This window comes from Hylobates moloch, unplaced genomic scaffold (genome assembly GCF_009828535.3).
Source record: "Hylobates moloch isolate HMO894 unplaced genomic scaffold, HMol_V3 SCAFFOLD_13, whole genome shotgun sequence".
Lineage (NCBI taxonomy): Eukaryota > Metazoa > Chordata > Mammalia > Primates > Hylobatidae > Hylobates > Hylobates moloch.
The window spans coordinates 101,766,740-101,792,811 of NW_026652288.1; the positions used below are offsets into that span (position 1 = coordinate 101,766,740).

The 26,072-nt window shown below is 35.9% G+C and overlaps 1 protein-coding gene across 3 annotated transcripts in view; it reads right to left on the minus strand.

Moving 5' to 3' along the window:
• FGF12 (fibroblast growth factor 12) overlaps positions 1-26,072 on the minus strand; it is a 600,621-nt gene that overhangs the window by 185,783 nt on the left and 388,766 nt on the right. For all 3 annotated transcript variants that reach the window (XM_032171917.3, XM_058427016.1, XM_032171916.2), the window contains one exon: positions 11,163-11,266. In XM_032171917.3, coding sequence (XP_032027808.1) covers positions 11,163-11,266 — 104 coding nt within the window. The remainder of the gene's footprint in view (positions 1-11,162; positions 11,267-26,072) is intronic.

Sequence of the window (26,072 nt, forward strand, 5' to 3'; positions counted from 1 at the left end):
GCTGTTTGAGGGTACACCAAGCATCTTTTAAAAATGTATCTACTGCTGCTACTGTTACTGCTTATGGCTAACACTGAGTGTTGAGTATATAATATACACTGCAGTAGGGCTTTACATGCATCTTTCCATTTAATCCTTACATAATTCTATAAAGCCCATATTCTCATTATTACCCCTGTTTTACACATAAGAAAACAATCTAGACAGTTAAAAAACTTTCCAATTTTTTTCACAAAGGAAGTAAGTTAGAGGGCTATGATTCAAACACAGTTTGATTTCCAAAGCTTACATTTTAAATTACTACTTAATATTCCCTGATTCACTGATGACTAAAGAAATACAATCTAGAAACTTTGGAAATATGACTACTTGTTGGCCTAATGTGGCTAACGACAAGATGGAAAAGAAAAATATAAAATCTGGAATCATATGCAAATAATTTAACCAAAGGTCCTCATTAGTGCTGCCCTCAAAAGCTGAGCCTTGCTTTTATTTTCTAATGAAAAATGTTTCTAGAAACATATATGCTAATTTTCCAATTAAGGTTAGCCCTGGAGCTAAAGTATTAACATTTTCTGTAAGTTATAAACTCTTAGAAAGAAACCAACACCATTTACTATGAATACATTATAAGTTAAAAATGGATGCTTACTGTGAATCCTTACTGAAAGTATAACTAATAATCTGTTGTTTCTGAAAACAGACAACCTAATCCCAACAAAAAAGAATCCATGTCACATGTTTGCAAGCAATAATTGCCATGTTCTTGGGTTGACAGAATTCCATATTTTCTTTCTTTTTTTAACTGAAAAAATTTCCAGTTCATTTAATAAATATATATGAGATGAAAAAAGAAATAGGCAAAATAGATAATCCTTTTCTAGGTGCTATGCCCCCAATTTTTTTTACAAAAGAGGAATGTTAGTTACAAAGGTCAAGGAAATCACGAGTATATGAGAAGAAAAAATTATGTAAATGATCTAAACTGAATATTTAACAATCTACTTGTTGAACAAGCCTCTATGATTTGGCCTTTGACTTTTCCCTATTTAGGCATCATTAACTTCAAACTCTATGATTCATTTGACATTAATAGTTAAGGTTCTTGTTTCTCTCTCTCTCTCGTGTTTCACTTTTCTGAGATATCATTCACTTGCTGTCCCAAGAAAGAGCTGTGAATATGCCTCAGATTTCAGAACTTTCCATGAGAAAGTAAGTTGATAAGGAAACTCAAATTCCAGAATGGGTAACTGCTTTGTACCTCTATTCCAGATATGCTTGTGTATCTTTTCAGGATGGAACAGAATTCTTTCACTGAGAGATTAACTATAAAAACCAGGTGGCTTCCCAAGAAGATATCATGGCTAATCTTTACCTCTCCCTTACCTTTTATAAACAGTATTTAGTATAGAAAGAAAAACATGGCAATATCAGCTCTTAAAACTACAACACCATATCAGCCTCAAAGAGAATCATGAACAGTAAGATTCCTCTAGTAAACTTTACATGCTTCAGTAGAACAGAAACAGACTACTCAAAAGTGAACTAGTCACTGAATTGGAAGTGTGTAGAGTCATACTCAGGAAAATTATTATAAAGTCCATTAAGTCCAGACAGCCAATGAATTATTGCCCAAATTAAACTCTATGATGCCCCTATGAACTGATTCAACAAGACTTCAGCAGATGTCTGAACATTGGAATTACAGTTTTCAGTGCTATGAGAGATATTAATCTATATGAGATATGATCCCTAACCTCAAGGAATTTGCATCTGATAGGATACAAAAAGCATTAAGAACAAATTCTAACAAAAGAAAGGAAATACAGAGATAAATGTCCCATCAAAGTACCAAATGTGGAAGTTATTTGGGGCTGCAGAAATTGGGAAAATGTTTACCGGGTCCTAAATGATGGGAGAAATTTGGATATCTATGATGGTGGGGAAGTAAAAGAAATCAGAGGAGGGAATCAACCACTTTCTCCTATCACCTACCTTGTAGACATAAAATAGTCTTCTCCTTATAGTTACCAGTAGTGGCCCTTTCATTTTTCTTCCTTAGAGATCACCACCATCCCCAACTCATGTTTCTCAATAACTCCTGACGCAGCTTTTCAGTATAAAATCAGTATAATCATCTCACAATCTTAACACTGTCTGCTCACACCGAGGCAATACATTAAGGGAGAAATTCTAAATGGTGCAAAGGACATGCATCAATCAAGCAGTCTCTCTTTCATTTTTGTTGGTGGTGTTATCACTGTAATAAAGCCATCACAAACAAGGTGATAGGCTGCCCTGGTTTTCAAAGAATTATGCTTTTTATATTATGTTGAAATACTGTGGTATGGCACATCCTTAATTGCAACAGCAAATAGGAGAAGCAATATTGAATAAAGAAATGAACATTGAACTAGAAGTTGCTTTTTCTTGACCTACCTCACTATGCTGAGCGACCTCATTTTAGTCACTTAACTTCTCTGTTTCCCAGGCATACCTTTTGTCACTCAGCAATAATATCAGAGTTATTGCAAGGCTCGGATGTGACAGTTTATGTGAAAACACATGGGAAAATATGAGAAACATTCCAATGGAAAGATTTCATTACACGTAAGGCCAAGAGCAGTATGGTATTATGAAAAGCTCATGGTTTGGGAAGTTAAGACCTAGATTTCAACTCTAGTTCTATTACTCACCAGAGTGGGCTTATTCAAGTCAAGCACCTCACTAAGCCTCAGCTCTTCATCAATATCTACTTGTTCATTTCTATCCCTCCCACAGAGTTGCTGTGAAATTAAATACAAATCTAACAGTCCTTTAGAAACAACAAAAACTAAAAGTACACTGGTACACTGTATTATTTGCACTAGCACAGCCATTAATATTGTTACTATGATTTTCATGGTTACAGCTACTCTGATAAGAACTTATAATATTACTTATTTATTAGAATATAGACTGACTAAAATAAGCATCTTTATCACTATTTCAGCTTCAAATATAATTGGTACAGGTTAAGGCCCTGTTTAAATAAAAAACTGTGTTCGTACAATTTGACTTTGGTTTATCCTTCAGTTAAAAACTTCTCATTTAGTTCATAAACTACCTAATTCAGATTTGGGCAATAAATAGTCTAAGTTTATAAAAAGTAAACAAATCATCACTGTAGTTTGAAAAAAAATAGACCTTTTAAAAACATTTTAACCAATATTAACCACTAAAATGCCAGTAATAAGTTGTGCTAGGCACATCAAACTATTCATTAAAAAAGGTCCAATGTTTGCCTAGTTATGCGTTCTAGACACGTTTCAAATTACACAAATTGCTTTTTTTGGGGAAGGGTTTTGCTCTATTGCCCAGGCTGGAGTTTAGTGGCACAAACATGGCTTACTGCAGCCTCGATGTCCTAAGCTGAAGCAATCCTCTCACCTCAGCCTCCAATGTAGCTGGGAACACAGGTGCATGCTACCATCCCCAGCTAATTTTTATATTTTTTGCAGAAACAGATTCTCACCTCTTGTCCAGGTTCAAACTGCATTATTTTTAAGTGCTATTTTCCTAGATGCAAATGTCAAGGCTCCTAAGTTATACAAAGCAGTCAGTTATATTTTTATTTCCCAAGTGCTGATATGCCAGATATTACACCCATAAATTTCTTTTCTTTCATTATTTTCTTCTTCTGAGCTGGGGTAAGAAAATAGATGGTAGTCAGAAGAGTGAGGGAGTGGGACTGGAAGCAGAACCACAGGTACATATTTATGGACTATGGCATTCACTTCACTTGGACATTGGACACATATAGAACTTGCCCAAAAAGAGGTGCAGCCATTGTCCTTGGTTTCTGGAAGGTAATTTGTGTTTGCCTGAGAGTCTTGGGCTAAATAGAGAATAACACTATGATTTAGGGTAGGGGCTTTGGGTCACACCATATCTGTGGAGTCAGAGGCTCAGATCAAGCACATGAGCAATGAATGAATCCCGCCTACGTAACAGACGCCAATGACATCTCTTGACATAGAGGCTCAGGTGAGCTTCCTGGCTGGCGACACTTCATGTGTATTATCACACGTTGGAACCTGAAGAGTAACAAGTCCTGACTCTATAGGAAGATGACAATAGAAGCTCAGTATTTGGTATTTCTACTGAATTCTGCTTTAGGTATTTCTTCCCATGGTGGATTTTAATCTGTCCCTCTCCCAAAAATAAACTGTAACTGTGAGTATAACCACGGTTTTCAGTGAATTCTGTGAGTCCTTCTGGAAAGTTATCAATCCAAAGATGATTCTGTGAGGCCATAAACTTGCAGTTGGTGCCAGAAGTGAGGGTGGTCTTGAGGACTATGCCCTCTAACTTTGTAGTCGGCCTAAACTCCTTACAACTGCTAACTAATTATGATTATAAGAGCAAACTATAACAAGATAAGAACTATATCTATTTCATTCATCTTTATATGCTCAGTATGCAGTCTGGTGCCTGAGATGTGGTAGAGTTTCAATCAGTATGTATTGAACAAATTTTAGGTTTACGGAGATTACTTTGAGGACAAACCAGCATTTGTGCCGTGGTTTATAAGACTACCAATTAAACTTTGATCAATGTAATCATAGTTAATTGTGCAACAATTTTATGAAATTTGTTCCATCTATACTTGAAATAGGCAATTCTTTAAAATTCAGCAAGTCTTTATTGAGAATCTTCCTTTACCAGGGAATGTGTTTAACGCTGTGGTTGGGAAAAATATGTGGCCCAGATGGCCCAGATAGCAAAGATGAATACGATGTAATTCCTGCCTACTAGCAAAATAAAAGTCAAGTGCCCAGGTATTACAGCAGAAGTAGCATCTAATTCTCATAGAGGATGGACAATGGAGACAGATGACATATCAGGGAAGATTTGAGCTGAGCTTTAAGGAAAATTATGAATTACATAGGTACAGAAGAGAAAAAGGCAAATATAAGAGTATCAGTGATAGCACTTTAGTAAATATTATTTTTATTCTTTACATATTTTATCACATATATCATTCTATCAAGTTACTTAAATATTATATCACTAGCGTTCTAACCGCAATTTGAAAATCTAGCTTTATAATGTCATACCAAATGATGTTTATCTATATTTGCTTTATTTATACAAGGTTCAGTTCAAACAACTCAAATATAAAAAGATGTGAGTCAATTTACAGAGGATGGTCGAGGGCTTACTTGGGTTTTGTCTTTTCTGTATAAAATGAAAATATACCTCTCCTTCCCCACTCCCAACTGAAATGCCTTTAAGCACTGTGATCATTTAAGAAAATTTAGGTGGTCTTACAAGTTTTTTCAAAAACTTTTAAAACTCAAAAAGAATAAAACATTAAAGGATATTACATTTTAAATCAAAACTAGTTAAACAGCAAAATTTTTAAAAGGCACTATGTATAAGGTAAAATTTGTAGAAAAATCTGTTTCAACAGATTGTAACACAGAATGGTATTTCCTGAACTATCGAAAAAGGTGTTTCAGAAACATAAGTTTCCAACATGCTTAACCTTCTTTTGTTTGAGAAAGAGATGCATTAAGAACTTTTTATTTACCCTATTTTTTAAAATGTTATTTAATACCATTAAAATTATTTTGGTCTTCCTTTCTAAAAGGCGCTGTGAGATTAAATTTAATCAAGGAGTTGAAAAACTTGTATACTGAAAACTACTAAACATTGTCAAAAGAAATCCCATGTTTATGAATCAGAAAACCTAATATTATTCAAATGTCCATACTACCGGAGACAATCTACATATTCAATACAATTCCTATCAAAATCTCAATGTCATTTTTTGCACTAATAGAAAACTCCATTCCAAAATTTATATAAAATCTCAAGGAACCTCAAATAGCCAAAACCATCTTAAGAAAAAATAAATAAAGCTGTAGGTCGCACACCTTCTGACTTCAAAACATAGTGAAAAACTATGGTAATTGAACAGTATGGTACTGCACAAACAGACACAAACACCAGTGGAACACAATAGAGAAATAAACCTTCTAATATGTGGTCAAATCATCTTCAACAAGATTACACAATGGAGAAAGGTTAGCCTCTCAACAAGTGGTGTTGGAAAAACTGTATATCCACATGCAAAAGAATGAAATCAGACCCTTACCTTACACCACATGTAACATTAATTCAAAATGGATTACAACTCTATGCATAAGAGGAGGCTGAGGCAGGAGAATCGCTTGAACCCAGGAGGTGGAGATTGCAGTGAGCTGAGATCACACCACTGCACTCCAGCCTGGCAACAAAGCAAGACTCCATCTCAAAAAACAAAAAATAAAACAACAACAACAACAAACAAACAAACAAAAAACTTCCTAGAATAAAACATAGGAAAAAACCTTCATGACACTAGATTTGGCAACTATATCTTGGATATGACACCAAAAGAATAAGCAGCAAAAGCAAAAATAGACAAATAGGACTACATGAAACTTTAAAAATTCTATGTATTAACAGAAACAACTAATAGAGTGAGAAGGTAGCCTACAGAATGGGAGAAAATATTTGCAAATCATATATCTGGTAAGGGCTTAATAGCCAGAATCTATAAAGAACTCCTACAACTCAGTAACAACAACAACACAAAACAACTCGATTAAAAAGCAGGCAAAGGAATTGAATAGACATGTCTCCAAAGAGGATTTATAAATGACTAGCAGGTATGTTAAAAGATGCCCATTACTACTAGTTATTAGAGAAATGCAATCAAAACAAAATGAGATATCATCTCACACCCGTTAGGATGGCCACTATCAAAAGAAACAAAAAGTATCAAGTGTTAGCAAGGATGTGAAGAAATTGGAACTTTTGTGCACTGTTGGTGGGAAGGTAAAATGATGCTGCTGATAGGGAAAACAGTATGGGGTTTTCTCAAAAAAAACAAAAACGGAATTACCATATAATCCAACAAGATCTTGACATTTGTACACTCATGTTCATTGCAGCAGTAATCTCATATCCAAGAGGCCAAATTAACCTAAATTCCATCAATAGAGGAATAGATAAACAGAATGTAGAATGCACATAACATATAATGGAATCTTTTTAAACATTAAAAAAAAGGAAATCCTGTCATATTCTACAACATAGATGAATGCTGAGAACATTATGCTAAATGAAATAAGCCAGTTACAAAAGCACAAACACTGCATTATTCCACCTATATGAGATATCTAAAGTAGTCAAACTCTTTGTAACTGTAAGTCAACAATGGTGGTTGCTAGAAGCTGGGGGAAGAGAAGAAAGAGAGCTGTTTGTTCAATGAGTATACAGAATTTTAGTTTTCCAGGACGGAAAAAAGTTTCTGTAGAGATTACCTACAAGGGAAAGAATATTAAACTGATGGCAAACTTCTCATAATCAACAATAGATACCAGAAACCAATGTAATATTATTTTCCAAATGCTGAGAAAAATATTGGTCTACTCAGAATTTTATAACTACCTTAACTGCAATTCAAGAATGAAAGTGAAAGGAAGACATTTTCATGGATACCAAAAGCAAGTTCACCGTCCACACACCCTCACACACAAAACAATTAAAGGTTTAGTTTAGAAGAAAAGTGAAATCAGAGACCAAATTTGATATACACACACAAACAAAAATTCTATGCATAGAAATTATTCAAAACATTAATTTAATGATTAGCTATAAAATAACTAATTGTGCATATGATTTTATTTTAAAGTGCAACTAATCAAACTGGCAGCAAGAAAGGTTGTGGTATTTACTAGCAAGAAAACACCATAACGTCCATAAGCTGTTGGAAAGGAAGACAGAAACACTAAAAAATATTTAACCAAGTACGTCGTGATTTATGTATGATTAAAAAAAATAAGACTAACCACTAAAGGAATAAAAATACAGCCTAAGGTTACAAACTTGCAGAAGAATTTAATAAAATAAAAAAGTGAATAAAGCAACAGAGTTTTTTAAAAAAGAAAAGAGAAACAAAAGGAAATTAAAAAAATACAAACTACTATGGTAAAAACATATCCAGATACATCAATAATCTCATCAAATATATGTGGATTAAACTCACCTATTAAAACACAAAATTTCAGAGCAACTCTTAAAGCTAACTCTGTGCTACCTAACAGTCACTCCGTCTTTGACACTCTCTCGTCTTGCTTCCTGGTGAAGAAATAGAAATCAAAAGTAACAAGGGAATTCAGGTAAATGACACTAGATAAATGATACTGCTTGTGAATCTTTTGGGTTCTAAATTAGCTTATGTAGGTCCTCTTAGTTTGCTTCAGCCCTCTCCTCTCTCTCCATAAACTGCAGTTACGACCCTTATTGGTTGCCCAACTACAGTGTTGCCTATGACATAGAAAATTGCTTTTCAAAGAAATTCTAGCCTTAATGCATACCAGAAACACCTCAGGAAAGTCAGAGTTAACAGATGATTTTTAACTCACGAGGGGAAAGCATTGTGATTGTACGTGTGAGGCAAGTTTGCCTTAAGTGGAGAGAAGAACTGAAAATCTAGATACCCCAATAGGTTTACAAAGGTAAACTCCATTACAAAAGAAACTCCCTCTTGTGGCTCAAGATCCCACCCCTTCTTAACCTCAGATCTAAGCAAGAAGGACAGAAGGAATGCATCTCTGAAAAGCTCCAGAGGATGAAACCACAACCCAGCAATGTCTCCAAACTCCCTTCTTCCCTTATACAACTGTCTCCTGCTTACAATACTGTTGTCAAACTCTGTGGTTTTCTTCTTCATGGACCTTCGGGGATCAGTTCTAGTCTAATAAACTGAACTCTACAGCTTCTGTGGAATTATAACCTGAATTACGACCTTTTAAATATACATAATATAGTCTACATTTAGCTGTTTATTTAATGACTGATTAAATCTTTACAGTAAGACTAACTAGAAATATTCAAAATAACATCCTCTTGCCTTTTTTTCTTATTTTAATTCTTACATTTAAAATGGACTGACAATAACTAGACATTAAGAATTGTTAGAGCTGTGACACACTAAGAGAGCCCATTATTTTGACTGAAAATGTATTTAAGTGTTATTTTGAGCAGAAACTTTGAAAAAATGTATATGTACACATACAGCATATGTGTATATTTTGATCTGAATATTTTCAGGAGTAAAAAACAATAATTGTAAAACAAATGACAGAGGTATTACTAATAAGCAAGTATGACGTACCTGTTGGAGCCAAAGGAAAATTTTCCCTTCACCCTCTGTAGATTAATTGAAAATCGATGGACAAAAGGCTGATTAACAGGAGAAAAGAAATACAAATTTATTAACGTGCACCGGGAGGAATTACAGGGTGACTACCCCACCGTGCGAAATGTGGTATACATGGTTATATACCCTTCTTTTTAGAGGAAAGGGCGATGGGGAGGTGTGGACGATTTTACAGTGATAGCAAATGATTTTAGGGGGAGTTCAATGAACTTCAAGAACATACAATGAGCTGGGACAAAGTCTTTTGGGTCTGCAGAGTAGACCATGGTTTGTGACAAAACGCTGTCTAGGTGTATTGATGGACTTCCATCTTTCTTTTTTTTTTTTTTTTTGAGACGGAGTCTCGCTCTGTCGCCCAGGCTGGAGTGCAGTGGCGCGATCTCGGCTCACTGCAAGCTCTGCCTCCCGGGTTCAAGCCATTCTCCTGCCTCAGCCTCTCCGAGTAGCTGGGACTACAGGCGCCCGCCACCACGCCCGGCTAATTTTTTGTATTTTTAGTAGAGACGGGGTTTCACCGTGGTCTCGATCTCCTGACCTCATGATCCGCCCGCCTCGGCCTCCCAAAGTGCTGGGATTACAAGCATGAGCCACCACGCCCGGCTGGACTTCCATCTTTCTTCCTGTGATACAAGTTCAGTTAATGAAAACTCAGAGAAGAGACCAAAGGTAATTTTTTTCTTCTTTGGCAGGTCCGAGCTTAGGCAGATAAGGGAATTCCAGAGAACAGCTTCATCCTGTGCTTTGGGAGAGACAGGATTGAGACACAGGAGGCAGAGGGAGTTCAGAGAAGCCTTGAGGCTGCTTCTTCTGTGCAGCATGTAAAAACACCATATTTGAGGATATCAATTTCTGAGCTCCAAGGTACCAGAGATTTGTTTAATTGAACATTGGAAGAGCCTAATGAAAACTAGTCAATAACTAATTTAGAATCCAGCAGACATATGGAAACTTCCAAAATAACCTTGTGCTATTTATTGAGATCATAGAAAGTAAGGGTGGAAATCTGTAATCATGATTTTCAAGGAATTTTTTTCATGAACTACAAATAGCCAACTCTCTTACAAGAAAGCGGAAATACACACACACACATGCATACACCCCATTCAGTGCAGCCACATTCTCTCAACGCATAAATTATTATCCTGAGAGTGAAACAAGCATCATAATTGTGTTCGCTACTTTAAAATATGTCAGTGCTGATAATGTAGCCACTGATGCTACCTAATTTTGCCAGTTTGGGATTTGAAAGAAGACATGATACAACATGGTGTCCAACATGCTCATTTGAAAGGTCCAAAATTAAGCCAACGAAGGAAGATAATTTGCCCAAAGGGATATCAAGATAGTAAATGAAATGCAAATAAAACTCAAATATCCTTGCTCGTAATCCAGAGCTCATTCCATAAATTCATATTGCCTTTAAAGTTATTCTGAGAATCTGACATATTAGATAAAACATAGACCTACTAAATACAAACAAAGCCACCATCCACTATGAAAGTTTTTTCTTCATGGTAGGACAGAGACTATTTCCAGACAAATTGAAGAATTTTCCTTCCTGAGCCGTCCTCTATGCTTAAAGGAGAGATAACAAGTGAAAAGAAAATTGTCTTGCTCTTTGAATTAAACAGAAAGGCAAAATTCCAAAAGGAGAATATCCTGCAGAAATGGAAGCTAGACACAAAGAATTTATATTGCATGGAGAGTAACTGCAATATACTCATTCAACAAGACATGGTCCTTAACACTCTAAATTACAAAACCTCAAAATAATCCTGAAAAACGGGATCACAAAATATAAAATGACTTCAACTTCCAATTTTCTTGCCTAACATGATGGTTACTCCATTACCTCTCAGTGGTAGTTCACACACATACACACAAATACACACTACAATGTACTTACTGAACTGTAGAGATAGCCTTCACCATTCATCGCCACATAGAGGCTAGCCTTCACTCCTTGGATGGCCACTACACGCAGGCCCACAGGAATTAGATTGAAGAGAGCTGGGGGGAAAAAAGAAGGGAGAAAAGGATCAGTGACCTTTTGAATAAATAATCTTTCTTATAATAATTCTTTTGAGAATTAAAACCCATTAATTGAACTTGGTAGAAAAATGGAGAGAGAAATAAATAAACAGAGGTCTAAAAATGAGGGAAATTGACTTCTTGACCCTGCACCAGCATTAATTACCTATGTAACTTCAGGTAAGTTACATAAACTCTGTAGTAAAGGGGTTGGATTAGAAGGTCTCTAAAGGCCCAACAGGATCTGAGATTTCAGGATCCCTGATCCCTAAAATGATCCTCAAACAGTGTAATATAAGATAATTTTTTCTAACAAACAAATAATATGAACTGAAAAATTCTCAACAGGAGAAAACGTATCTGTAGTCATAAGAAATAACAAAATATTATCTTTAAAACAGGCCAAAGCTTCTTGTTTTTAGTCTTTTCCTTGTTGTTCCAAACACTATATTGAACACAGAAGAAGAATGCAAAAATTACTGACTTATTGGAGATAACATTCAGACAAAACTTTTTTCTTGATATCTCAATTTTTTACATGTAAATAAAGAGACATAAACAGATGGATAGATGATTCATAGATAGCTCAAGCTATAATGGATATATTTTATATCCAGGTGGGATATATATATATATATATATACACACACACACACACACACACATATATACATATATACACACATATATACTTACATATATATACACATATATACTTACATATATATATACGCACACACACACACATACACACACACACACATATATACTCAAAACCATTAAGAATTAATTTGACAAAAGTAATTCGACATCCTAAGATGAAATGGGAACATGCTTGCAGTCTTTACATATTCGAGTTGCTCATCACTCAAAATACTCACTAGTCTATACGTCCACTTGGAGAAGGAATTCATAGATTAGAAAAAAATGATACCTAAAAGAGTCTTCTATTTTTCTTCCAACAATATATTTCTGTCCTTGGGACTATTTCAGTTACTTTTGAGATCACAAAATGGGCATAAACAGAAAACACTGCCCCCACCCTGAAACAATTCACATTGCATATGGAAGAAAAGCAATCATATAGTTAGGCTCTATAGAGGGCAACATGGATATGAATTAACTATCTCATGGCTGTATGCATAAGAAAATATCTCTGCAGTTCATTTCAGTATCCTGGCTTAATTAGAAGTTCTTATCCACCTTTTCTATTGACAAAATTCCTATCAGTTCTCGTCTTCTTAGTTTTTAATACAAGATACACATAAATTAACCCAAGGGCTACCATTATTTATTAGGATGCCTCTATTTTTCTGGGCTTCTCTCAACCAAGCTAAACACACACACATGCAGACACACACACTCACAGTATTTGGCTTTCAGTCAAATGTTCAACTGACAGTTGTAGAGGATCAAGTCTTAGACCACAAGTTTAGTAGAACAGGATTCCATTCTTAGCTGCTGACATCAGATCAGTCCTTTTGCCTCTTTGAACCCATTTCCACATTTGTCACGAAAACTGAGACTAGATAAGAAACTATAAGTAGTTTCTTTTTTTTTTTTTGAGATGGAGTCTTGCTCTGTCGCCCAGGCTGGAGTGCAGTGGCGCAATCTTGGCTCACTGCAAGCTCCGCCTCCCGGGTTCACGCCATTCTCCTGCCTCAGCCTCTCCAAGTAGCTGGGACTACAGGCGCCCGCCACCACGCCCGGCTAATTTTTTGTATTTTTTAGTAGAGACGGGGTTTCACCGTGGTCTCGATCTCCTGACCTCGTGATCCGCCCGCCTCGGCCTCCCAAAGTGCTGGGATTACAAGCGTGAGCCACCGCGCCCGGCCAGTAGTTTCTTATAGATTAATTGTTGGCTCAATTTAGATTTGAACTGGTTTTATTTCTTGCTATATTCTTACCAGTGTCCTTGTGTTACTGAAACAACTTAATACAAGAACTAGACAAAGTCTAGTTGGGGAGAAAAAGCTAAGACATATGGAATAATATGATACAGTGTATAATTTACTTCTATAATTAAATGTAATATATGCATTCTATATATATATTCTCTATGTTACAGAAGTTCAGGAAAATGGAAGTTCTGTGTGGCCTGAAGTATTCATGGAATGCCTTACACAGAAAATGGAACCTGAGTTGACACTTAAAGAAGAAGCAGAAGTTGAGAAAGCCAAGAACAGAAAACATTTTAGTGAGGCGGAAGTCAGGTGGTTTTGCAGAGTAATGTGTGTATGCAGAAAGGGGACTGGCAGATTGGTGGATTTGATTTATATTGGGGGGAAATGAGAAAGAACACCATGTAAATAAAATAAGGATAAATAAACAAGTCTGTCACTCTAATCTTAGATATCTAGACTTTACCAAATAGGCAACAAGACGTGTGACATATGAAAACTACAGCAACAACACAGATTCTGAGATTTGTAGACACACAGTTTCTAAACCCTCCACTCAGTTACATGGCTTTGAGCTATTCATTTAACTTCTCTGCCTTAGTTTTCCTATCTGTAAAATGGACATGATAATCCTTATCGCACAGAGTTGATAGAACCAAATGCATTGTCATGTTTCTGAAAGTGATTCACAAACAGAGATGTGTCCTCTCTAAGAGCTATTTGTCATGAACACCTAATTCTTCTGTTTGTCAGAATAAGTTACCATAAGGCTATTGTAAAAACTGACATATTGCCTCAGTAAAATTTTTAGTTTATATTCAGCAGATTGCTTTAATGCTTTAAAATCTGATACTTTATATTTGTGCAACATTAATTTTCAAAGTGCTGATACATTCATTAATTGTATTTGATCCTCAACCATAAATGCTATGAAGAATTTAGGACAGAATGATTACCTTAATTTTTAGCAGTACAAAAAGATTTAGAGTTAACCCAGGGGAAAATGCATCTAAACAAAGGCTTTCAGGCTCTCTAATGTGGCTACCTGTTCAAAACATCATATTTCATCTTTTTGTTCTTTCTTTTTCTTTTTTGAGAGAGTCTAGCTCTGTCACCCAGCTGGAGTGCGAGCAATTCTCCTGCCTCAGCCTCCAGAGTAGCTGGTATTATAGGCGCCTGCCACCACAACCCAGCTAATTTTTGTATTTTTAGTAGAGACGGGGTTTCACTGGTTGGCCAGGCTGGTCTCGAACTCCTGACCTTGTGATCCACCTGTCTCGGCCTCCCCTTTTTGTTCTTTTAATTTCCTCTAATATCCATTTCTGCCTTCTTGCAAATAAATAGATTATTCAGCTACATCTTCTTACATATCCTGCAACCAGATGTAGGTCCTATGGACTCACTACTGGCCAATGAGATGTAAATCATCACATCATTATAAGCTCGAGGAATCCTTCCTTAAAGACAACTTACAGGTGTCCTTTGTGCCCCTTCTCAACCTTTGCCTATTGCTGTTTGAATGGGGATATGGTAACTGGATCATCTCAAACTATAAAAACAAGGACTCCTCCCCAGCGGGTGTTGGCAGGTGAGCTGGAAGGAGCTGGGTCCCTGAGAGCTTTGCGGAGCAGTGGCACAAGTCCAACATTCAATTACCCAGGTCTGGCTTTTATGTGAGAAAATAAGTCCTTGCTCTCTTACTCTGTGCAATGCAGAGCCAACTCTAATCCTAACTGATAGAGATGCTAATGAAAGCAGAATTAATATGCGAGATAGGAACTAGATGCAAGGTACTTCATTTTAAATAAAAGCAGATACTGGAAAACTGTTAAGTTCACTGACAATTACTGTGAGAAGGAGAAAAGACTTCCCAGGATAAATGCTAAGAACACTGGTTTATGTAGCTGACCATAGAAGGAAAAGCAACTATAAAGTTTTTCCTACATGAAGAATGAGAGAAAACTGATAATGCTACGCAGGGACAAAAACAAGAAACCTGTTTGAAAGTTTTATAGGAACCACAACATGGTAACGGCTTTTAGCTGGTTTGCTTTGTGAGACTTACTAAGCCCATTTTTAAAAATCAGTAAACGATTTGAAATGAGACTTTATTGGTAAAAGCTAAACATAGTTTCTCTGGAAAGGTCCTCATCTGCCTCCTAAAAATCCCAAAAGGTGGCAAATGACTTATTCTTATCTATTAATTGTCTTCAGAGTAGCACACTCTGGCTCCAGCTCACAGGAGCCCTTTGCTACTCCTTTCACTACTCCTCAAAGCTACTGTCCTAACTCATAGTAACTGGGCTACTTGACTCCACCCACTCTTTAAGTCCCTTGCATCCTCTTATGCCATTTTCCTGCTTACAACCTGCAGTGATTCCTCCCTGTCTCCAATGTCCTTTACAACCTGGCTCCAACCCACATTTCCAGCTTATCACCTGTCACCCTTTCCATCTGCTGTAACCGGCTTCACAGAGCTTTTTGCCATTTCCTAAGTTCCCCCTCCATCTTTAAGTAGGCTGGAGTTTGTCCTCTTTTGTCCTCTATCTCTTTTTGGAAAGCTTATCTTCCCACTTCTAAATTTGGCCAACTCTTTTCATCATTTAAGGCCTACCTTGTTGAACTCCCCCATGAGTCTTGCCCAAAACCCTTCAGAAATAATACTTCCCTTTTCCAGATGGCTTATTTCTTGTGTATATTTCTGTAATGGTATTTAGAACATGGTTTTAGAGTTCTTTGTTTATATCTCTATCTCCATCCCTACAATGCAAGACTCTTGAGGATAGTTGCTGTAATGTCTAGCCCAGGAACATGTACATAGCTTTATTAAATAAATGTTATTATATGGGTTATGACAAAAACACATTATTTCCAGGAATGTAGGTTTCCTTGTTAGAATGAAAGTTCTTTTTAAGATAAAAATGAAATTAGAAACTTAAAGCATCTCAGCCTGATATTCAAGGTTAATCTACAACATACATTTGTGCTACATGGCACTTTCACTCCAATACTGAGTGCTTCTAGTAATTTGATCTTCCTCCTCCTACCTTCTAAACTCCATCGTTTTGCTAACTTAGTTCCCTCTGCTTGGAATGTCACTCTCCCTATATCTTCACACTGAAATCCCTGACATGCGTGAAATGACACACCAAATGCCAAGTGCTTTCTTTCACTTCTTAGCTGCCCTATTCCTGGATCCAGACTATATTTATCACAATTTATAGTTTTATTCTTCTAAAAAATCTGTTTCCTCTGCCAACCACAACCAGATTGTAAGCTCTCCAAAACAAAACTCACATCACAACTACACTTGTATAATACAAGAAAGGGAGGAGACAGATAGAGACAGAGAGAGAAAACAAGAGAAAGAATATGCAGGGTAGTATATATTCTGTGTATATTAGCAATCCCAGTAAACATCTGCAGACTAAATAATACTATAATTATATGCCAAATAGAGTCCAAGTATTTAATCTGACATGCAAAGATCTTCTTAAACTTGTCCTTTCCAAAAGGAGTATCTTGTTCTACATCTTTTTGTAAAGTTGACTCTTGTATTTTGAAAAATGAAATAATGGAGCTGGTACTCTTGGCTTCCATAAACCGAGCTCATTCATAAAACTTCACAGAAAAAAGGTACTGGAAAAGGTAATGAAGAGAAAGTATAGTCTCTTCAACAAATGGTGCTGAAAAAACTGGGTATTCACACATGAAAGAATGAAGTTGGGCCCTTATGTTATACCATACATAAAATTCACTCAAAATGGATTAAATAATTAAATGTGAGACCGAAATCTGTAAAAGCCATAGGAAAAAAACATAGGGGAAAAAGTCGACATTGGCCTTGGCAATGATTTATTTCTTGGATAACGAAAAGCACAGGCAAATGAAAGCAAAAACTAGACAAGTGGGATTACATCAGACTAAAAAGCTTCTGCAGAGCAAAGGAAACAATCAACAGAATGAAAAGGCAACTTATGGAATGGGAGAAGATATTTGCAAATTGTATATCTGGTAGGGGTTCAATATCCAGAGTACATAAGAAACTCCTATGACTCAATAGGAAAAACAAAACAAATAAGCCAATTAGAAAATGGACACAGGGCTTGAACAGACATTTCTCTAGAACAACATACAAACGGTCAACAAGTATACGAAAAGATACTCAACGTCACTAATCATCAGATAATTATGGGCTGTTAACCTACAATAAACACTTCCAAGTTATACAATATTAAAGGATCACTTTGATTAATCATGCTACAGGAAAGACTGAATTATCTTTATATTTCTCTCTACAAGAAATATATAATAAAATTGTTGTCATATGGAAAGACATTCAAAAATTATGTATCCATAATAGTGGGAAGGAAATTTATAGACTTGCTGATATCAGGCAATTAATTAAAATGTTGTATTATTTTCCTGAGTTGTATCATCTTTGATAGTTCCCAGCTTTTTAAAATTTAAACTGCTGTGGTTTATTTTCTCAGTCTAAATACTCAATTTTGCATCTAACTTTCATTTCATTATATTTATTTTTTTGGGGAGAACACCACATATGATAAGCTTTAGGACCTACAAAACCTAAATCATTCTCATGTTGATATTTAAGTGGAAGGAGAAGATGAGAGAAAGTAACAAATGAGAAAAGAAAAACTAAATAGATAATATTCATTGATCATCTATTTTTTTCAGGCATCCTGCTAGGCATTTTGATATGCAAAATGTCATTTTATTATAAACTCAGTATTTGACTACTTAAAATAGCTTCATTCAACAGTATATAAAACTCCTAACTTCTTTGAGGGGTACAAAGTGAAAAAAATTGAGAAAATGTAAAGTACCATCCTAACATTTGGAGCAGGACCTTGGCCTTACAAAGTTGAACTCGCATACAGCGCTTGTAAAAACCTGACTTAGAAGTCATTTATTCTTACCATAAATATTTATTGAGGACTTACTATATGCCAAATGCCATGCCTAGGCTAAAAAAAGAGTGATGAACATAACAGTTGTGGTCTCTAGTGAAAAGACTTTTATCTGTGAATCTTTCTGAGGTTTCCACTATTTTAAGGGCAAGTTGAAGGTACCAGAAACTTTTATTATGATCCCCAATGCATAGCATGATATCTTGGTTTTAGAAGCTGTTATTCAATATTTGCTGAATAAATAAATGAATTAGGAGTAGTTTCTCCTTACACATGTTTATTCATAACTTTTCTCAGACATATTTTTATAATTAAGCATGTAAGAAAAAGATTGAAGATAATATGTATTACACGTAGACTAAAGGAAAGCCAAAAAACCTACATGGTACAAAGTCTGAAATGGCAGAATCATGGGATGCACAGGCCTGGTGAGGGTAGGAGTATGTGTGTGTGTAGAGTGATGCAAGGTTGGAGGGAATTAAGAGGAAGGAAAGAGTTCGGGGAATCTGTTACAATTGAGATATTAAACATCTTGTCAGCAAGGCGTGGTGGCTCATGCCTGTAATCTCAGCACTTTGGAAGGCTAAGGCAGGAGGATCACTTGAGCCCAGGAGTTTGAGACTAGCCTGGGAAACACAGGGAGACTCCATCTCTGTAAAAATAAAAATAAAAATAATTTAGTCAGCTATGTGTGTGTGTGTGCCTGTGGTCCCAGCTACTTGGGAGGCTGAGGTCGGAGGATAGCCTGCACCCGGGAAGTCAAGGCTGCAGTAAGCCATGATTGCACCACTCCACTCCTGCCTGGGTAACGGGGCAAGCCTCTGTCTCACCAAAATAAAATAAAAAATAAACATCCTGTCCAATGATATTGGACCAAAAAATGTACCTTCTAAAAGTGCTGTGTTTTACTCAGCTTAATTTCTACCTGTACATTACCCACACCAGATTATTCCAGCAAGAAAAAGGTAACAATCAATCCAAAACACGTAGGAAAACAATGTGACAACCAAGAAAGTTTCAAAGAAAGAGAAGAAGAAGGGCTGGGTGCCGTGGCTCACGCCTGTAATCCCAGCACTTTGGGAGGCCGAGGCGGGAGGATCATGAGGTCAGGAGATCGAGACCGTCCTGGCTAACACGGAGAAACCCCGTCTCTACTAAAAATACAAAAAATTAGCCAGGTGCGGTGGCGGGCACCTGTAGTCCCAGCTACTCGGGAGGCTGAGGCAAGAGAATGGCGTGAATCCAGGAAGTGGAGCTTGCAGTGAGCTGAGATCGCGCCACTGCACTCCAGCCTGGGCGACAGAGCGAGACTCCGTCTCAAAAATAAAAAATAAAAATAAATGAAAGAGAAGAAGAGGAAGAGAGGGAGAGAGGGAGATAGGGAGGAAGAACGGAGGGAAGGAAGGAGAAAAAAAGCTCATTACAAATTGTCTTTGGAATATGTAAATCCAGTATCTTTCCAAGTAACTTCTAAGGACAGACTCATTATTGCTTGTAATGAAGAAAGGTATAAACGAGTACAGTTGTATTTGGAAATTCTAGGTCTATTTTGTCAAATGGCCAGTAAAAAAGATTCATCCTGTGACCCATTAAAAACCCAAGTGGAACATACTGAGAGAGAATGGAGATATTTGGGTTTATAATCTGTGCATTTTCAATGTTAGATTTCCTTGAAAATTCAATATCATTTCCCACATCTCAAAATGTTCTCAGTCAAGATATTTTATTAGAGTGTGAATAAGATCATATCCTAGAAAATCTTAAATAAAAAGTTAAGTTAGTACCAGGTTATTTTCTCCTACAATAAATCCTACAGTCTCTCACAATAATATCTGTAATTATAATATTTATAATGTTTGCAGGCCACTCAATTGGTTTTTCCTCAGTTATGAAATTAATATTTACTCCTGTTATTTATAATTTACTTAAGTCAATTATTCACCCTCCCCATTCTCAATAGGAAAATGCTATTATTGAATATCCAGCAAAGGAGTGAGCTCTTAAATCTTCCAATACAAAAGTGGTTATATAAATTATGGTACAATGGAATGTTCAGCCAGGCAAATTAATTATTCATTCCCTCACCCTAATTCCACAGCATTCCATACACAGCACTTATCACAGTGCTTATTCATATTTCTATGTTTGTCTGAGTTTCCCTGAAAACTAGGGATTCATAGAGTATAAAATATGTTTTTGTTGTTGTTTTGCATCCAGATTGCATTTCAAAATAAAGCCTAAACAATTGTTGTTACTGAATTTAACCCTCTAAAACAGCATTTCTTACAGAAATTAAAGGAAAGATGTAACTTGCCCTATTCTTTTAGCTGTTAAGTCAAGGAAATAAGACTCAGATGAGGACTGAATGTAGCTACATAGAGGACATAGCTTTAGGTCATGAGCCCTAGGTTCTAAAATTTAACAGCTTTGTGGTCTTAGTGACTCCGAATAATTTAATGAGGTTGCAACTTTTTGAATATCTGCAATCAGACCTTGGCGATGACTTTGAGTGGTAGGATATAAATAACTCCCACATGCATAGTGTTCCAATAATGGAACACTAGGCATAAATGAGTTAACCACTTTGAGCATTTCTTGGCTCTGAATGCTTCACTGGATTGTTATGAAGATCAATGAGATAATAAAAACAAACCACTTTTTAAACCATAAAGGATATGAAACATCACTATCAGTGTTTTCAGTGTTTTTGTTCTCATTGTTGTTTTCATATCTCCACATCTGGAGTTTTCATAGTAGGAGGAACATGGCTGGGTGATCATTATTCCATATTTCAACTTAAATTTTTTTAAATGTTATGGGAGAAAAAAAAAGCATGTATTTCATCTTCTATTATTGAAGTTCCTGTAAGCAAAACAACTATGTAGTTAAAATAAAACACTGTTAAGAATGTAAACATCAACATACTTTAAGGTATATTGGTTCACTGCTTTAAGTATGATGCCCTATTTTATAAACAATTGGCCAAATAGTCCAACTGACTGATTTATTTTCTCACTGAATTTGTTGACTTACAGAGCTGACTAGTGGTTTGGGACTTCAGAGACTAAAATTTCTCTTCTAAGCATTGGCTGACAGCCTACACTGTGGGTTTTCAGCATAAAAAAAATGAGCCAGCATTGTGATCTCTTTATTTGATAAAAGGTAGTAGAAATATTTGCCTTAGCTCTGGTAAAAGTCCTGTCATTGGCTTTTAATCCTGATAATATCATATAACCTTTCCTATGATAGTTCAAAAATGTTCAAAAATTTGCATAATTAACAAGTCAATTAAACGTGATTCTTTTTTCATTAAGATGAAAAATGAGGCATATCACTATCGATAATGAAAGCAAATGCCTGTCATTACTCATTCTCTGGAGCCATTTGTCTTACACAGACTTGTCTTGGAGCCCGTCTGAAGAATTCAGTGAACAGCACAGGTGATGGTCCATAAGATCAATGGGCAGAAACATCTTCCAAGAAATCTTTGCATGTTTTGAAGCTTTTAGATTTGCATCCTCTACAAACCTTTCATCAAAAACTATGTTGCCAAAATCAATAATACTATGGCCTACTAGGTTTATTCATTAATTCATCACATATATTCCAGACATTGTGCCAGAGCATCACCATCATCTGGAGCTTGTTGGAAAGGCAGAATCTCAGGCTGTATCCAAGAATTATTGAATCAAAATTTGCATTTTAACACAATTACAATGCAGTTAAAGTTTGAGAAGTGCTGTGTGCTTGGTTCTCAAAGTGTGGTCCTCCTGCAGACTTACTGATTCAAAAACAAAGATTTTGGAGCCATTGTTGAGAACCTGGATCTATGAGGAGCGGCTGCTGTCTTCCTTTACGTCTCAGCAGGACTTTTCTGCCCAGATCATCAGTAGTGTCAAAGACTGGGAAGAGACCATATGTAACTGTACATTCCAACCCCTTCAGAGGGAAACTCCAAGTGCACTGGATGTTAATCTTATCTAAATTAGACTTCAATCAATTCTCCCAAAGAAAAGAAGGTTGGTCTAGGGCCTAAAAGAGTGCTGAAACTACAGATGTGGTTCAAAAATGGCTTCTTACCCGATTTGTCAAAGCTTTGCTCAAGTCCTTCATTTTTTCTGAAACGGCTCTTGATTGCTCTTCAGTCAGCATTGATTTCTCCTGTTGAGACTTTCCAAGGCACTTCCTTCCATAAGGGTACATTTTGATACTATTAACTTAAATCTCCTACATATTATTCTCATTTTGCAGATGAGGAACTCTGGTTTCAAAGAGTTAAACTAATTGCCCAAGTTTATCCATCTGGCAAGTGGAGATACCCATATTAATATCCATGATTGTCCCTAAAATCAAATGGACTATTTATAACACTATCCTGCTTCCTCAAGTATGGAAAATGATCCCTGATACATACTATGGAAACAATAAAAGTGATGTTTTCTGCTCATACCTAAGTAGGAAGGAGCAAGGAGTTATCTTTAGGATATTTGTAAAAATTCAATTATAATACTGTGGAGTGAGCTTAATAATGCTGTACAGACATAGTTTGACATAGGTATGTGTTCCAGATTCGGTCTCAATGTCAAGGGAAGCAGATGTACTAGGTGCAACCTCGCTAGATCTTGGCTGGATGCCTGTTCAGTACCACTCTATCTAGGCTGCTGAGTAATACATGAAAATATATATCCACATAAAGACACACACATCCTACACACCTCAAACTTCTCAAATCAGATACATGAAATAGGCAACCAGGTTATTTAAAATCTTTAAAATTATTGTATCATGGTTTACTATCTCTAAAAAATGTTTTAATTTATATTTTAAATACATCAAACATATTGAAGAAAAATCCTTGCAAGTTCACTGTTTAGCCTATCTAAAGTATATTAGCCTGTCTAAGTATAGTATATTGCCATAATATTTTAGAACTAAACCACGTTGCCTTCTTAATGCCTTTTAAAAGTGTTGTCAGAAGAATGCAGAGGTATGATTTAAGAGATTATTTATTATGCACTGGGAAATATTAACCAGGAAAGACAAATTCGAGGTACAGTGTAAACTGGGTGAAGGTATTAACATTGGAACTAAACTTGCTGCATTCAAATCCTGGGTCTATTATTTAATATCTGTATGGCCATGGACTAATTATTTAACCTTCCTGTGACTCAGTTTACTCATCTTCAAAATAGAAATGATTATAGTACCTTTTATAGGGTTATTACAAGACTTAACTGAGTACAATTTTGAAAATTTTCATAGCTATACTGAACATTTAGAAAGTGTTCTTTCTGTAGGTTGCCTGTTCACTCTGATGGTAGTTTCTTTTGCTGTGCAGAAGCTCTGGCAACCTACAGAATGGGAGAAAATTTTTGCAACCTACTCATCTGACAAAGGGCTAATATCCAGAATCTACAATGAACTTAAACAAATTTACAAGAAAAAAAACAAACAACCCCATCAAAAAGTGGGCGAAGGATACGAACAGACACTTCTCAAAAGAAGACATCTATGCAGCCAAAAAACACATGAAAAAATGCTCATCATCACTGGCCATCAGAGAAATGCAAATCAAAACCACAGTGAGATACCATCTCACACCAGTTAGAATAGCTATCATTCAAAAGTCAGGAAACAACAGGTGCTGGAGAGGATGTGGAGAAATAGGAACACTTTTACACTGTTGGTGGGACTGTAAACTAGTTCAACCATTGCGGAAGTCAGTGTGGCGATTCCTCAGGGATCTAGAACTAGAAATACCATTTGACCCAGCCATCCCATTACTGGGTATATACCCAAAGGACTGTAAATCATGCTGCTATAAAGACACATGCACACGTATGTTTATTGCGGCACTATTCACGATAGCAAAGAGTTGGAACCAACCCAAATGTCCAACAACGATAGACTGGATTAAGAAAATGTGGCACATATACAGCATGGAATACTATGCAGCCATAAAAAATGATGAATTCATGTCCTTTGTAGGGACATGGATGAAACTGGAAACCATCATTCTCAGTAAACTATCGCAAGGACAAAAAACCAAACACCGCATGTTCTCACTCATAGGTGGGAATTGAACAATGAGAACTCATGGACACAGGAAGGGGAACATCACACTCCGGGGACTGTTGAAGGGTGGGGGGAGGGGGGAGGGACAGCATTAGGAGATATACCTAATGCTAAATGATGAGTTAATGGGTGCAGCAAAACAATATGGCACATGGATACATATGTAACAAACCTGCACATTGTGCACATGTACCCTAAAACCTAAAGTATAATAAAATAAAATAAAAATAAAGTAAAAAAAAAGAAGAAAGTGTTCAGTAAACAGTTACTATTATCTGATATGTCCCCAAGTCATAGATTAAGAAATAATGCTTGACACATAGGTGACCATTTTATTTTCCAAATCCTTCATTCCAAACATGTAGTTCTTCTTTATGCTTCATGGTAGTATGCCCTAGAAAATGCTAATCCATATGAGTATACATTTATAATTTATACCTTATTTAGTTGGTGGCTAAAAACAGTGCTTAATCAAACCAGAGACATATAAGAAACTCCACTGCAATTCATTAAGAATATGGACAAATCTATACAACCTTGCAGTCAGTAACGTATGTTGAAGACGGAGCACAGGATATGGATATAGGAGAAATGAATTCTACTTACTCTACTTAGAGCAAATCAACTCTCACTTCAGAGCCTCAAAGTAAGGTAATGAATTTCAGGAATTTTAAAGTAATCTCTAATTCTCACTCATCAAAGCTTTAATACCCTTTTCCACTACTTCAAGAAACCCTCTCTTTTTAGTTTCTTATTCTTAAAACACCTGAGTGTATATTTTCTTTTTCCTGCAACATATGTTTAAATTTATACTGCTGCCCTTAGATGAATAATAAAAGCAATGACTCTCTCTCTTATGGGCAAATATGCCATTTGCATATTTTAAGAAAATGATGTCTCTATAATTATCAAGATGAATATATATATATATTCATGTAACACTTTGAGAATATATGTAACACTGTGAAAATGTTTTCTTTTACTACTGTTGCTATAGAATTTACTTTTCTAGACTAAGCATACTCAATTTTCTTCCTATTTTCAAAATAGAAATAATTTCCTTACTCATCCTTTGAATGCTCTTAAATTATCTGTCATTCTCAAAACAAAATGCAAGCATGATCCAATTAGCGTTAATTTTTCAAGCTGGGTATTGTCACGCAAAGTCATATTCATTTTTGATGGGGTTGATCTGTGAATTCACTTTCATTCATTTATCCAACAAATATTGAATACCTAATATGTGCCAGGTATTCTTTTAGGTGCTGGAGACATAGCAGTACAAAATGCGGATAAAGCTCATTGCCCCCATGAAGATTATATTCTAGTTTAAGTCTTTTAGTTTCAATGGTATAATCATTATACTATTGCTACTATCAATGAACTTATCCATATCCATTATCAAGGCCTTACTCATTATTAAGAACTTATTACAGGCCAACACAGAGATAAAGCAGGCATTGTCAATGCCCTTAAGTGGTTCATAACCAAAAAGAAGTCAGCCAGTCATATACACAATGAATACACACGGATGAAACAGCATAAAATCATAAGAGATGTACAGTTTGTTCAGAGAAAGTAGAATGCACAGTTAAATCAGAAATAGGTTTCAAAGACAAAAGGCTTTTAGAGGATGGCATAATTAGTGGAAGAAATAACACAAGCAAATATAGGATAGAATAAAAAAAGTATGGTATATATAAGTAATATTTTAGTAGTAAGAAGACATAATAAAACAAGTAGGTATATTAGATAGTGGTAAGGGTTCTAAAGATGAAAACAAAATTCAAGTAGCCAAAGGAGACTGAAATATTGAGATAGGGACTGAGAGGTATATAAATTAACTAGAAAAGATCTTTTTGAGAAAAGGCTTCTCTT